General features: G+C 37.5%; 1 protein-coding gene across 2 annotated transcripts in view; it reads right to left on the reverse strand.

Annotated features, from left to right (window-relative positions):
- Nucleotides 1-16,470, reverse strand: part of TyrRS-m (Tyrosine--tRNA ligase, mitochondrial) — a 49,722-nt gene that overhangs the window by 4,517 nt on the left and 28,735 nt on the right. For both annotated transcript variants that reach the window (XM_081731977.1, XM_081731978.1), the window contains exons 8-10: nucleotides 11,551-11,617; nucleotides 10,830-11,018; nucleotides 1,204-1,329 (exon numbers count right to left, since the gene is read on the reverse strand). In XM_081731977.1, the coding sequence (XP_081588103.1) occupies nucleotides 1,204-1,329; nucleotides 10,830-11,018; nucleotides 11,551-11,617 (382 nt within the window). The remainder of the gene's footprint in view (nucleotides 1-1,203; nucleotides 1,330-10,829; nucleotides 11,019-11,550; nucleotides 11,618-16,470) is intronic.

Genomic DNA, 16,470 nt, shown 5'->3' on the forward strand with positions numbered 1-16,470 from the left:
TGTTTGGTGCAACGCATTCGTAAATGGTAGGAGGACTGTGACAGATGATGACAGAAGTGGCAGACCAGCAACGCCCATCATTGACAGGAATTGTGTGACGTCGATACGATGTTTCATGAAGACAGAAGAGTGAAGTTGTTTGCCATTCATATACATTGCAAATATCATATGCTTCAGTGAGGAGTATCTATCGTTCGCGACTAATTTGGCTTTAGGAAAGTGTGTGCGCGCTGGGTGCCAAACATTTGAGTGAGGGCCAAAAACATCTTCAAATGGGCATTTCCCTGACCCACCTCACACGATATGCCTACGAAGGAAACTCATTCCTTCATCGCATTGTAACAGGCGATAAAACTCCAATATCCCTACGACACCTGAATCAAAACGCTACAGGATGACATCACAGCCAGTGATGCATTGCTACAATTTTTGGTAGGTATACGCTCGACCGTTTTCGAAAATATAGCATGTACTTATCCCTATATGTTCGTTCTTTCATAATAGGTGGGTATAAGCCATATATTCCCGCATACGCCCCATTACATCTCTTGTTACAGCCGATCAAGATATTCAAAATCACAACATCTGCCAAGAAAACGACTACTGTGCTTTGGTACCGTCAGGGTATTATTCATGTTGAATTTCTGGCGAAGTACGAGCATTATTGCGGACACGTATTGCCAAACTATGGACAGGCTGAAACCAGCCATACGTCAGAAACGAAAAGGAAATTACAAGAGGAGGTGTTGTTACTGTTCGATCACGCACGACCACATACGGCCCAACGGACTTGTACACACATCTTGAGTTTCAACTGGGAAATTCTTGACCGCAAAGCCCTGATTTAGTCACGTCCAACTACCATTGCCCATGGATTCCTAAAGAAACACACCCGTGGGCGACGTTTCGATATACTACTGGAAAAGGCACAACAGACTACGGTTGCCTGGTTAGGGAACGTGGAGCAACATTTTTTTGCAAAGGACATGGACGATTTAGCACGCTGGAATGCATGTATTAACCGCATCGGTTTCTATAAATGTTAATATGATACCATGCATCAAACATGATACAGTTCCAGATATTTATTTCAGCACATTTTTCAGTAAATCGAAAATTCGCCCAACTTTTGGATACTCCTTTGTGATTAATTAATTAAACATCTGTATCCAGTAACTACGACTCTACTTAAATTTTACTTACCTACGCGCATTAACGTAATATCATTTGGTAAAATATGAACTCCTGGTGACAATACTTCCTCTGCATTTGTAATTCTCTGCTGATTTATAGAAAAGCCTCCACTAGATATTATTCTCTTGGCATCTCCTGTCAAATATACGACAATATTGTTTAACCTCTAAAATAACTGACATATGATTATAACTATTAATCTAGACTTAGGAATGCGTCTAAATATTTATTAATGCATAGGGACCTCCACTTACGCCAGCGGATTACGTTATTTATTCATTTATTTTTACGTAAACACACATTGCTGACATTTTACGTAAACACACATCATATCTCATGGCTTCCATTATATAATGAAAACCAGAAAATAAACCATTCTATGATAGACAGTTTGTAGCAAAAATAATAACTACAAATATACTAATGTTCTTGTTGCAATTACTTACTGTGGCTTCAATTGAATTAAAAAAAAAAAAAAAATTATGGGTATAGTTATGCTTGCCAGTAACACGCTGAAAAAAAATAAATAGTAAGGAGCAGGTAAGCTTAACTCATACTCGTAATGTTTTTTATTATACAATAGAAGCTATGAGTGTGATTAAATTAGCATTGTGTTATATAATAAATAAAAGAAATCGCTGATAAAGGTGGTGGATTACCAACGATAATTTTGGCAATAATTAATATTTACATGCATACCTACGTTTAATTATTAACAGCTATAATGTTTTTTGTTACATTCTACATTTATACCAAAAAAGACGTTGTGTTACTAAGTTATGCTGCTATTAAACTTAATTAATTTAAGTGTAACAGTGTAACGTTCTTTTTAAACACAGAAGCTATATAAGACTGGGCCTATGCTCACCTTACTCTTCTAAACTATTATATAGAATGTGTGTGTTTGATTTTATGTTTAGCGCCTCTTTCAGCAACGAGGCTATATGAGGAGTGGACCTACAGTTTAAAACGTGGAATCCGAACTACATGAGTTCCCGCCAGGAACTGAACTCAGGTCTCCCACAACAAAGGAGAGGGGTACGCAAACCTCTTAACCACAAGGGAGCTCAAGTGTATGTATGTTTTAGTTTTATGTCTTCCACGACTATGCACCGAGACTAAGAAAGACCGTGATGGTGAGATGGATTATAATAGTGGAATGACGAAAGTAGGATGAAACGGGAGAAGAAACCCAAGGAAACCCAGCACATGGTGTTTGTCCCCCACAAAGCCCACTTGGAGGAGTTAAGATCGAGCCAGGGATCCCACCGCCAAAGGCGAGTGCTCTACCACTGAGTCCTTAAACTATTATACTGGTAGATTGTTCAAAAACTCATGTTAAACGTCGAAATTTCGCTGTAGCTGTCAGTACTGTCAAGAAATAGGCAAGGAAAGTTTTAGTGAAGATAAGATGTATGGGATTTATTTTATTTTACTGTAAACTGAATGCAATAGGCGTATATCTATTGTCAGTGTTCAGCAATATATAGTATATACATGTTATGATTCATAAATTTTCCTTCTATATACTAAACTTATACTAAATTATATGTTCAAAGTATCGTTTAGCATGCACATCAAACATATCTATTATAGGACCTGTTATTTAAAGAATATTATAAAAAGCGCACATTTTTTTTCTAACAGGTGATATACCCAATACATTCGTAAACTGAGACATTTTATGGAATGTTTTTACCGCAAACCCATTTTTCTGGTCGGGACATGATAGAAGACTTCTAATAGTAATAGTGATGAATCTACCTCCTTATGTTTTTTCTTTTTCTTTTTCTTTTCTTTTCTTGTATCAAGAGATTGCAGTAATTTATTTGGTACAATTGCAATATTTTTTCCTGTTGGAGATATATATATATTTCTGTATTGTTGTCTAACTCACAAAGCTGGATGAATTGACTCTAGATCGTATATATGTTTTCATACACCAGAGTTTCGAATTACCGACACTTATTCTTATTGGGAAGTACACGTACACAATTCAAAATTTTAAGGACATTAGTATTCTTAAACTCACTTCCCATTTTCATTACAAACCCAAAGATTTCTGTAAGACTCATTTACAAATCCATTCACATGAGTACCAGACAAGAGTTTATTTCTGCAGGCTCCATTCCAGATCCAATATTAGAAATCGAACGTGGTGGACCTTCTTCGTGACTCTTTAATATGTTCCATGTCCATTATCACTTAACTCACCAAATAGCTTTTAATTTCTATACATTTACGACACATAGCAGTCTTTAGACTCAAATGTACTAAAAAGGAAAATATGGTATGTAATTACAGCAGCAGTTCCAGTCTTTTTTCGAGTTCAATTCCCCGCGGGAGCACATGTGATTCGGATTCCACGTTAAGCTGTAGGTCCACGTCTCATATAGCCTCGATGCTGCAAGGGGCGCTAAACTGAAAATCAATGAATCAATCGATCGAGTTTTCTCCTTAAAAAACTTTTTCATGAAGATGATTTCAGCAATAATAGAGGTCGAAATATTGGATCATTCCATGTGAAATCAACCAAGCCCAAACCCTCATGGTGTCAAATTTCGATGAAACATAGTGCACATGTTGGTCCCTATGAGAGATGATCATGCACCAAATTGTAGCCCTGTACCCCCTGTAGTCTCAGAGTACAGGGTGGTAAAAAATGTACAAATTTGATGTTTCTTGTAGAACCTTGTTAGCTTCAATTGGTCATATCTCCCGTAAATATTGAGCTAGAGAGAAAAATAATATACCATTTTGAAGAGGAAAGAATAGGTTACAAGATATGTCAGGAATATTTATATGAAAATCAAATATCATTTTCCGGGAAATCCTTGCAAAATTTTGGATCAGTGGTATCTCACAAAAAGTGCCCAATTGATTTTCTTGAAATTGGGTACCAAGGTAGTCCCATACATCCGGCATAAGTGTGCCAAATGTCAACTTGGGCCAAGAATGGACCTGGAGTCTACAATGATTTTCGTGTGCCCAAGTCGAGAGAGACCCCTGGGGTGCCCATGTGCCAGTTTGTCAATACTAGCGAAGTAAGGTGTAATAAACATTTAGCAATTACTGACTGCTGTAAATGATCAATTGTGATGCCTGTGTTGAAGCAGTCGACTGACTTTTTTCATCTCTTTGTTGCTAAGAGTGCATGTACGACCAGTTGCAGTTATGGGATCAACAAGGGAGATGATGTTACAAGCAGGCAGTGAGAGCACATCTGCATATCTTGATATACAAAGGAAGGTGTTGGTCCATGAGGTCACAGAAAACACAACTTTGCTGTTTCATGTGTCTCGTCGGCTTGCAGAACACAAGCAAGCCACTTGAAGCTACCATAGGTGCACGTAACAAAGCTCCTGATTCTATCAATGGTAATGCCAGCTTGTGAGCCATCTGCTGCAATTACTAATTCTTCCTTAAAGTCTGGGTTAGAAGAATATTGCCTCATTGCGACCTTTCGCTGAGACACAGGAACCACAGAATGAAATTCACGAGTCCCTGGAATCTGTCGAGCTGCATCAAATCTGTCCTTTAGGAAGGTGGCTTCAAGCTTCATGTTCCACCTCTATGCAGTACACATACATCATTTTAGAATCTTTGTTGTCATTTGTGGCCCACTCGTACAACTGGCGTGGAGTCATGATCTTATTTGTATACGGTCTTTGAAGGCTTGCTTTTGCAGCATTCCTTTTCAGTGCACCTCCAATATCATCAGACACTCCCTTGCTATGTGAGGTTGCAAAAAAATGCCATTCACATGCCACACCAATGTCGTGGGAATGCATACAAATGTTAGTGAAGTTTTTCCGGTTCTTGTACTGAAATGCAGCTCCATCAGAGAAGTAATACATTTTTGACACATTGGGAAACTTGGCTTTCAGGATTTGCACCATTTTTTTCTGGAACAGATGAACTGCAACAGTGTTATGTCTGAGGCATTTACATATGATCACCACGCTTATGTGCTGCAGTACACCCTCCTCACGATAGTAGGCCACAAATGAGTGCACAGTTGCTTGGGCATTATTGCGGTGGTATCCCTGTGCCTCATCCTGCAATACAAAGGGGTAGTTCTCAGAGAAGTCACACACCACAACTAACTCTCCTGGTTCCACAGAATTACTGAATTACAGATTGCACCAGAAAAACATTACTGCTAGGTCAGCTATACCTTACTTCACCAGTACTGACAAACTGGCAAGTTGCCACATTGGAACCCCAGGTGTCTCTCCCGACATGATCACACGAAAATCATTGTAGACTCTAGGCCCATTCTTGGCCCAAGTTGACATTTAGCACACTTATGCCGGACATATGGGGCTACCTTGGTACCCAATATCAAGGAAATCAAATGGGCACTTTCTGAGATATCGCTAATCCAAAATTTTCCCGGGATTTCCCGGAAAATAATATCTGATTTTCAAATAAATGTTCCTGACATATCTTGTAACCTATTCTTTCCTCTTCAAAATGGTACATTATTTTTCTCTCTAGCTCAATATTTACAGGAGATTAATATTTACCAATTGCCTCAATATTTACCAATTGAAGCTAACAAGGTTCTACAAAAAATATCAAATTTGTCCCATTTTTTACCACCCTGTACTCTGAAACTACAAGGGGTACCGGGCTAAAATTTGGTGCATGATCATCTCTCATAGGGAACTAGATGGACATCAAGTTTCATCAAATTCTGAGACAACGATTTTTTTCCCCCTGAAAATTAGGTTGATTTTACATGGAATAGCTCTATTAGAAGAAAGGGGAAAAAATAACTTATACAATAAGGTAAACAGAGTGGATTGATTTAAATAAGTCTGATTTAAATGACTTGATTTTCTAAATAAAAATCGTTGATTTAAATCAAATTCCGAAATAAATTAACTTCACGTAAAAATAAGTAAAAATCCCGTTTCTGTTCTGATATTTCGATTATGGAAGATAATAATCAGAATACAATGTGACTCAAATGTATGTAGAGTACAGTATGCAAACGAGTATCATGCAGAGGATGATTAGGGAAAATCCCGTTTTGAACGGATAATGGGGGAATCCTGCTTTCATCTCTTCAAATCGTTAACATAGGGTTTTCAATCGTTAACTAGTCCAACGGGAAAAAAATATTATGGACATTTAAGACAAAAATTCTTTTGTGTGCGCGTCTGTTTGTTTGTTCCTAGATAATGGAGGCGTATTTAGAGCGGGTCCGATCACACTCCGATTTTTTTTAAAGATTTTATAACTTTAGGCAAAATTTCATTATTTTATTTTATATAAAGATCAATATTTTGTTTTATTATTATTATTATTATTATTATTATTATTATTATTATTATTATTATTATTATTATTATTATTATTATTATTTTACAGTTTACCAAAAAATTTATTACAATTCAAAATTATTCGACATTCAACTAAAATAACAACAAGCATAAATGAGGAATGGAACAATAATTGCTAACAGTAACAGAAAAATATAATAATTTGAATAAAATTGTAACAATTGCATTAAATAAATTTACGAAATAATTAAGAAAGAAATAATTAAATCAACAGGAAATATATTTCGATAGTCAAACCAAAGGAAGGGGTAGAAAACCACCTATCAACGGCATCATATCTAGTGTTACTGTCTGCTTTTCTACGCCATCCAATGATATTACACCTTATTTGTATAGTATGTCGTCCAGTTGTATAAATGTTCAGTGTTGTCCTTCGTGTTAGAGAAGAAATACCTCATCTAGTTCTTTTCCATGTGGTAAGGTGCCAAGAACCGACGACACGTTGCCACGTTGGATAGCAATAGATATGCGTTGAATTAGGAAAGATGTTGAACGAATATCTCCAGTAACGATAGAAATGCGTCTGCCTACTTCTCTAATAAAATCAAGGCTTGCAGATCCCCAAGCACCACTACTCTCGATGGCAATGGAGCAAAAATAAATTTATCATGGAGGTTGTTATATTTCCTTTGCTTTTCTACTTCTCTACGACTAGCAACAGCTCCAGCATTCATAACAGCTAAAGGGAGACTTGAATGGGCAAATGTATCTGAACACGTAAAGTCCCATACTAGTGATTTGCCTTTGAACCGAGAACTAATGTCATGCCATCAGGTCGTTTACCATCTGAACGACAACATCCTGAAGGTTCACGTATTGAAGGAATTCCAGCTGTGGTAAGGGCTCGTAAAATGATGTCATTCACAGAGGAGTGTCTAGCGTGTCCACCCATGCTCTTCATGCATGAAAGGCCATGCAGGCCACATTGGTTAACTTGATCCCCGCAAGCTGGACAGCGATGTGGTTCACAAATATCTGCACCTAATCTTAAGGCGACAGAGATTCGAAATGGCTCATTAGTCATACGAAGACCTAATGGTGGGGAGGGTATTGCATTCAACCATGCCCCAGCATGTAGGGATGAGGCAGCACGAATCCTGGCTTTATCCTCTGGAGCAATAACTGACTGTAAGAGAAGTTCATGAAAAGGTGCTGCAATTGGTGTGTACCAAGATGCCTGAGAACCTATTTTGTTAATTTCTGGAAGATCTGTATCTGTTAAATTTTTCCATTTGGTAGAGCCTTCTTGAACTGTGCCATCTGGGTCTAGGTGGTAACCTTGCGGAAGAAGAGCCTCGACTAAACGAAGAGATCCGTGGTAGGACGCTAAAAAGGAAGGAATCGCCATATCCACGGATCGTCGAATACCAAGACCCCCTAATCTCACAGGTACAGATGCTTGAATCCAAGATTCGTCGTTTAAGGAGCAGTTTAAAATTGACTCCAGATCCATTTTAAGGATATGATCGTATTTCTCCAGTAGTGGAGTCTCATTCCAAGATGGAAAGCATCGTAAGAAGTAGTTTAAACGAGGGATCGACAAAGAGGCACGCAGAAGAAAGAAAGCTGCATGGACAGAAATCGAGGCGAGTCGAGACAAAAAATATTCTAACTTCGATATTTTGCTTAACAGGACATTGGTAAAAGCTTCCTTTGTGAGAGCGGCGTCTAGAAGACAAGCATCCTGGTTAGTTAGGAGGCGTATTCCTGGGGCAGTTTCGTTAAAAGAACTACTTCAGGTTCATCAGCGATAGTTCCATCATCCAAATACCAAATGTTTAATTCAGTGTTGATTGATTCCACTAAGGAATGAATGGTTATAGCAAAAAGTGTTGGGCCCAGGGGATCGCCTTGTTGTACTCCTCTCTGGGATGAAATAGTGTCTTGACCTAAGAATAGAGATCACTAGGTTGAGCGTAACATTGGTAAACATATGGATAGATTGAAGGAAATTCATGCAACACTGTAGTGAGCATGGAGTCCCGGCGAAGCTCGTTAAATGCGTTGCGAAAATCCAGCTTTAAGATAGCCTTAGGAGCATTGTGAATGGAGGAAAAAAAAAAACCCGGGTTGCATGTACAGCTGCTTCGGCTCCGTTGGGAGATTGGGGAGACAAACGCCATCAACACCAAATTGATGGGGAGACAAAAAGTTCTTAAAATGCTCCCGTGTTCTGAAGCATATAATTTTTGCTGATATTCTGCGGCAGACATTACCAACGGCAATAGGTCTAATTCCACCAGATTTCTTTTTTAGAGCAGTAAGTTTGGCTCCGAAAAACAATGGCCGAACTTCCAAGGAAACTTTTCCTGAAATAATTAAATTAAACAGATCGCATAATGATTTTAAGAGCTTTTCCTTCGATTCAAGTACTTGACAGGATAGGAGATCTTTGAGAATCGAAGGGCGAAGACCATCGAGACCTCCCGCGCTACCAGATGGAAAGGAATTAATAGCTACCTTAACTTCATTAATCGAAACTCCTTCACAGTTGTTTGGGTCATCTGGAAAATTCGGTAAAGTGAATTCACCAGGATGGGCTGGATGCTTCTCCAATAGCGCCTCAAACACAGAAATGTCGGGGGCTGCAACAGTATCATCTGACATTAGTAGACGGACTGCTCTACGGATGTCACCATTTGCAAGTTTGTTTTCTACAATCTTAAGATTGGAAACATTCTGTTTTGGAAGAGATTTCCTGATCTTTGTTGGATGCCAGGTTAAGGCGTCAACACCTACATCACACCAAAGACGAACTCTTTGTTTTACCTACGAGATAAGATTTTTTTACATTTTCAGATTTTTTTGGGAGCAGTTAGTGCAACTAATGGAAATAGAAACATGTTGATCCAATCTCTTTCGTCATTTGAAATGGTTACTTGAAGTAACACATCGGCAAGTGCATCAGCAACTGCAGCTCGAGCACCTCGAGGGACACGTCTTAAAATATGTGTTGAGGATCTTAACGATATTAATATTTTGCCCAAGTCAGAAAACGTCAAATTCTTTGTGGCTTTATTGCGGTTAGAGATGTTAGTTCTTTGAGATTTATAATCAAGATAGCTATTATTATAGATATGGCAACAATCTTCGTCCCCATTTATAACCTGATGCTTTTTACCTATGGGTATAGCTAATCCTCTGGAATTCACATAATGTTTTCCACAGTGAGGACATGGTAACACATTATTAGAGTTAGTAGATAAACGGACATTACTAGGTCTGCTAATGTTGGCAACTGAATCAATCTTAGGTATATTAGATTCACGTGATTCGGCTGATTCAACCGATGGAACACTTGAACCGTCACTTGATTATTCCATTAGTTCATTCTACAATTTGTTTAAAATCGTTGAAACTTATATCATTTTAAAATATATTTAAAATACTGTTCAAAACTCTTCATTGTTGAAAGTTGCAAAAAGAAATTACCAGTCATAACGTTCCGTTAATCCAAGATAGTTTATGGAAGACTAATACTTAACGGATTTGGAAACCGATTTCACAACTTTCTCTTCTTAAATCTCATGATGATACACATTAAAATATTTGTATACTATTTCAAGTTAATCTATCACTTTTTGATTGCAACCTCAGAGCCGATCTTACCATTAACTGAATACTTCAACAATACTGCAGTTAATTTTGCATTATTTATATGTATTTCGCAAAATTATGTATTTTATATGTATTTCGTGCCGCAAGCTAGTTCCTATTTTTTTCAAATATGCCCTTGCCACATATCAGTAACTTTTGTGGAGAAAAAAAGTGTCATGTTGATAAACATTGCTGTACTTTTTCCTTAATGCTTAAGAAACATTGTTTGGGAACTGAAATACGTTAACGATTGGGGCTTAATTCAAAATTCAAGCCCAATACTTTCACTTAAATGGCATAATTAATATTTAATACTAATTCCTAATGTTTTTTTCTTCAGTTCACGATTTGTATTATACGAGGAGAAAGACTTGATTTAAATAGAATTTAAAAAAAAAAAAAAAGATTTAAATGGAAAAAATCAATAGAAGTGATTTTTTTTTTAAAAAAATTCATGATTTCTCCACTTTGGTAAATAAGTTTTATTATATTTTTTTACAACATATTACTATTGCGTAAAACAAAATGAAAACTTAAATTTATTATTGCATACATGTAGTGTTTGGTGAAGAACAGACAGATCAATGCTAACAATGGAGGATTAAAAACTTCTAATACCATGGATTGCATTTCAAAATATATCTTAATTACGATTGAGCACGTCATGCTAATGTAAACTTATCATACCTTCATTAAGAAAACAGCCTGCCTCTAATGCTGCTTGCACTATCGTCGTTCCAGGATGCAGGAGCAATTCCCTTACTGAGGCACCTTGGAACACATTACTGACATCTGAAGCTGACAGCTGAGAAAGTGAGTTCAAATCGCCCTCGTACAACGCCGATGTCGCCAACTTAGCAGTTTTTAACCCTTCCTCTGTATAAAAGAAAAGTACTGCTTACTACTATTTTTAAGAGTTACAATATTCTAAAATGCTAAAATGCTGACACACTTTCACTTGGCTGACTCGTTATGTAAACGTTATTTTCCGACACAGGAATGCTAAAATTTTGCTTCTTACTTTAAGTCCGCTTTTAAAACATTACGAAAATATATTGTAGTGTATGAAAAATGAAAGCAAGAGTACTCATACTAAATCATGTTAAATTTGACCATTCATAATTCTCAGTACATTTTTTAACAGTTCTTGACGCGTTACAAGAGCGACTGTCATGTCAACACAGTGAACTCTTACATTCTTCATTGAGCGCTGTTACATTCTTTATAGACCATATTAAGCCATAGATCCATTAGTTTGGAAAATGTAGATAAATTAGGGAATTTCGGAAAATATATGCAGACGAAAATTTTTGGACCGTAGTCACTGTGCATATATTCACCTGCCCAAGAAACAACTCATAAATATTTTAGTTAATAACGAGACAAATGACTACGGGCAAGATCTTACCTCCATGAACCAATAGTGTAACTTGTTTTGCCAATTTCTTCTGAGCATATCTTTTCTCTGGTTCTTTCTGTAATACAGAAAACAGAAAATACAAAAGCTGATAACTTGAGTGTTCTTATTTCGTATACATCATCAAAGAATATCCCAAATTATATTTCAGAATAATTTTATCTTAGAAGATAAACACCTCAAAAAAATGAAATCTTTGAGTTTTACGTCCCACAGTTATGCCGGCTAGGCTAAAGGAGAAGGTGATGAGAAATGAATGAAATGGTGAAATGAAGAAAGTGGGAGGAAACGGGAGAACCCACAGAAAACCCACGCCCACTGTGTGTGTCCACCACATAGCTCACTTGGCGCAAACACACAATTCAAGGGCTTAGTCATAGGAACAAACATGGCCCCACCCTACGACAATCTTTTTATAGGACACTTGAACCAAAACTTTTTGACTCTACAGTGCTAGGCTCTAACCTGAAACACACACGATGACTCCGAAACAATTCCTACAAGGTTTAAAAACTGTAAAGCCCATTAAATTAAATCACCTGACGCTATTTTATTCACACCACAATCTTGATAAACATGGTCGTGAGACTCGAGAATAGACACCTTGGGAATGAGGAATAAATCAACTTCACAAACAATATACAGTATCTTCACTTCAAAACTCCCGCTCTTACCATATGGAGCACTCCTTACCTAAGCCTTAGCTATTTGTAAAACACATCCGCTCCACATCAATCCTAATTCTTGTTCACTATTAGGGTGACCCCACTCAAAACAAACTCACGTGGTCAGTTACTATTCATTTGCCCACAGCAACCGAAATACATGCATCCACAGAAAACAGGTCAATTTTAGAATCTATAATAAACTAATTTTAGAATCTATAATAAACTACTTAATACACTTTTCATTTACTCCTAAATATGGAATGAATGAAAACATGGAAAATGGTTGAGTTCGAACATGGAACTTCGTGTTTCTTTTTCTAGCCAGCTTTTTCAAAATAGTTTAACACTGTTTGGTGATGGGTGTTAGGTCATTGGCGATGTCATGACTGCTTACATATCGGACGTGCTCAGCTTTTGCCACTTTCGTTGTGTTTGGTCGCCCACTGCGAGAAGCATGTTGGACATTGACATTTCCAGAACGAAAGAGTCTGAACAATTTTTTGGTTGTTCCTTTTGATAACGTTTCTTACCCATGAGCAGCACAAATCTTCTTACAGGTTTTGCACAGCATTGTCGCCTTTATCGGAACAAAATTGTAAAATATAGAGTAGTTTTGCAGAAAGTTCTCTCATCTGCACGGCACAGTATCATACGCCTAAATATACTGTAAGTATTATACTACTATATTATAATATTATAAGATTTCCAACACATTTTGCACATCTCGTAGCTTCAGCTGTCAAATGACGCTAGATCTGACCACCTGCGAAAATAAAATCTTTAAATATTATGTCCCACGATTATGCCGGCTAGGCTAAAGGAGACGGTGATGATGAGAATTAATGAAATGGTGAAATGAAGAAAGTGGGAGGAAACAGAACCCCGAGAAAACCCACGCACAGGGTGTTTGTCCACCACGAAGCTCGTACAACACCCAGTTTGTTGGATTTGTTCTGTAAAATAAACAACATTGCTTATATAAAGAAATCAAAACATATGGTCCTGTTTCTACTGAAACAAATTTATTGAATATATTTGCGTTCAATGAAATGCCGAACCCATGGCCTTGATAAGAGCTTCACAAATTCCAAGCATTTGTTTGATTAATTTATCCAACTTCTGCGAAGCTATGTATGAGATTCTAGTTGTTCTGAAGAACCTCCCAGAGACCAAAGTATTCGCTGGCATCTATTTACGACTGTCCTCTTAAGATGGGTAACAAAACCAGTGACTGTGGCGAATATTCCATTTGTTGCTGATGTAAGCGTCTTTGTTGCATTGAAGATAATTACTGCATAGCTTGCAAAGATGTTTGGAATGTAGTATAAAGTCCCTACCCCATATCCGCGTTCCTGGTGGAGTTCCATGCCTCACTTAAACGATGTGAAATATATTTTTGTCCATTATTCAATAACTTCGAACTAAATTTTCACCTTGGTAGTCTGTAAAGCATCCTCAAACAATGACGCTACCTTCTCCATGCCTTGTTGTAGGTATCAGACGCTAGGGATGAAAGTGCTCTTCGGGACGACGACGCACAAACTTCTAGCATTGAAAGCAGAAAAGATGGAATTTAGCTTCGTCGGTCTAGAATGGCCTCTTCCATTGTTCATCATTCCATTTTTTTTTCCAGGAGTGTCTTTTAGTAATGTTTCTTGCTTGAACGAATGGTTTCTTTACCGCAATCCTACCCTCAAGATCTTAGATCTGAAGGTGCCGGGCCACCGTCCTATTTGATACCGATTGGAAATGGCTCTTCCATTGTTAAATTGGTTCTTCCGGAGCGATTAACATCTATTCCGTTTGCTTGTTTTTACAGTGAACTTGTCTTTAAGAGAAGTTGTTAGTTTTGGGCGAACAGTGTGTTTTTGTGTAATATTTATACACTTTGTCACTATCTTTCAAGAGTCCGATGCACTGGCCGATCATTGAGCGATTTTTCGCAAAGAATGGTTCTCTTCTCTCAAAATAGCCACTTGAACATGTGCTTCAACTCTTAGTTAACAGTTTCTCTTCTGGATTTTATAATATTTGCATGTAGTGCTTCACATCGTTCAACTGGTTCAATATCGCATATCACATATTTGCATCGAACTTTGTCCATATTACGACACGATTGAAGAGCGCATACACAACTGTTCATTGAAGTAAAGAGACAACTATTGACAAGCGTTCATACACATACTACTATGCGTCAAACGATTCATCAACAAATAAGGCGTGACGTTAGTACTCTGTTCATTAGTTACCTGTTTATTGCCAAGCAGCTTTCTTCACTAAATTTGCCACGATGTCAACAAGACCATGAATTTTCGTATCCTTATATGAACAACTTTATTTATTTAAAAAACGAGTCCAATAAACATGGTTTTGTATGGACACAGTGTCTTTTATTTGGAAAATTCTGAAACATCAATGGTGTGCTCACATTTTTGACAATGACTGTATATACAGAGTAGACCATATATCTTGATACGCCCTTGTAATTTTTAAACAAATAGAAAAAAAAAAACTGCACCATGCAAATATCGGAAGGGGATATTGTTTGAAATACTCTGCGATACCACTGTGTTAACAGTGTTGCAAATGCAACATTAACTTTTTTTTAAAATGGCACTATGTCAAGTTATTATGTCACATTTGTTTAGGATTTAGATTTCTGGGCTTTCGGCATCTAAGGCCATTTAGCCCGTCCCGTTTTGAGAGATGACGCCCCTCGGCGAGCACACAATCCGGAGAAAGGGAAGGAAGAAAGGATTGAGGAAGGAAGGAAGCGGCCTGGGACCTATAAGTTAGGTACCACCCCAGCATTTGCCTGGTATAAATGAGGAAAACCTCATTCAGAATGGCTGGCCTGAAAAGTGTTTTACACTTTTACGACCGAGTGCCCCCACCGGGAATCGAACCCGGGACCGTTCGCACCAAAGGCGAGAGCGTTAGCGACTACCCTACGCGGGGCCACTATATCACATTTGTTATTCAGTGCTGCAAACTAAGGACACTTCAGTATCGCAAATATCTAAATTTTGGTAACATCTACAGCAGTAATAACGCAGCTGGGTCGGATGAGTCAATGCACATCTAAAGTACTTTGTGTCTAATTTTATGACCATGATGTGATGGATTTCGAAGAAATAGGAACAAAGTTACAAGGGACTGAAAATTTGACTTCTCTCAGAAAGCCTTTATTTCGAAAAACTGCTTACATAAATACCTAATCGAATCACAGAGTGGGTTTTAGTACTTGTAAAGATCATAATCCCGTTTACAACAATTTGATATCTCAAACCGATCTGAGATATGAGAAACACTCAAAAATGAAATGAAATCTTTGAGTTTTTTACGTCTCACTGTAATGCCGGTTAGGCTAAAGGAGACGGTGATTATGAGAAATGAATGAAATGGTGGAATGAAGAGTGGGAGGAAACGGGAGAACCCCGAGAAAACCAACGAGCACGGTGTTCACCACAAAGTCCACACGGGAGAAACACTCAAAATTATGTAATTCTGAAAACTTGTAACTACATCTTCCAAAAACTATTGTTGTGATATTATAGAAGCAAACGGAAATAAGAACAATTTTAAAAAGTTCCCAAAATACACCATTCTGAACAATATGGCAATCTTTACTCTTCTTTTTAACACTATCTTTGGAACGGTTTGAGATAATCATATTGCTGAAAACGGCATTATGATCTTTATTCAAAACAATTACTGTAATAGGACGTAATAGTTATTTAAGTACTTTTTCGAAATAAAGTCAAATTTTCCATTCCTTATAACTGTTTATACTTGTTCGAAATAGGTCATACGATGACCGTAGTGTTCGACAGTAAAATACTTTGGATATGCATTATCACGTTCATCTCACTTTGTTGTAGAAACCTTCAAAATTTCGTTGTTTCTCCGGTGTTTATGATACTGTAACATCCTTTGTTTGCAACGCTGCATAATAAGTCTACTATTTTAACTTTTCGTTCCATACATAGAATTGAAATATGTAATAACCTGACGTAGTGTCATTTGAAAAAAAAGTCCCTTCCCACACGGGACTTTTAAAATCCACACGAATGTAGTTAAGGCAAGCGATACACATTAGGCTCAGGGAGACACTTCTGGGAGTATATCACGCGAACGGGCGTCATTTTGGATTCAAAATTTTGATTAAGAACGCTAGGTGGACAGTGTGATATATGACTATGGACTAGAATTTTCTCAAGTTGTCAAATATGCAATCAGATTT

Source organism: Thermobia domestica, chromosome 11 (assembly GCF_964235325.1).
Source record: "Thermobia domestica chromosome 11, izTheDome1.hap1.1, whole genome shotgun sequence".
Lineage (NCBI taxonomy): Eukaryota > Metazoa > Arthropoda > Insecta > Zygentoma > Lepismatidae > Thermobia > Thermobia domestica.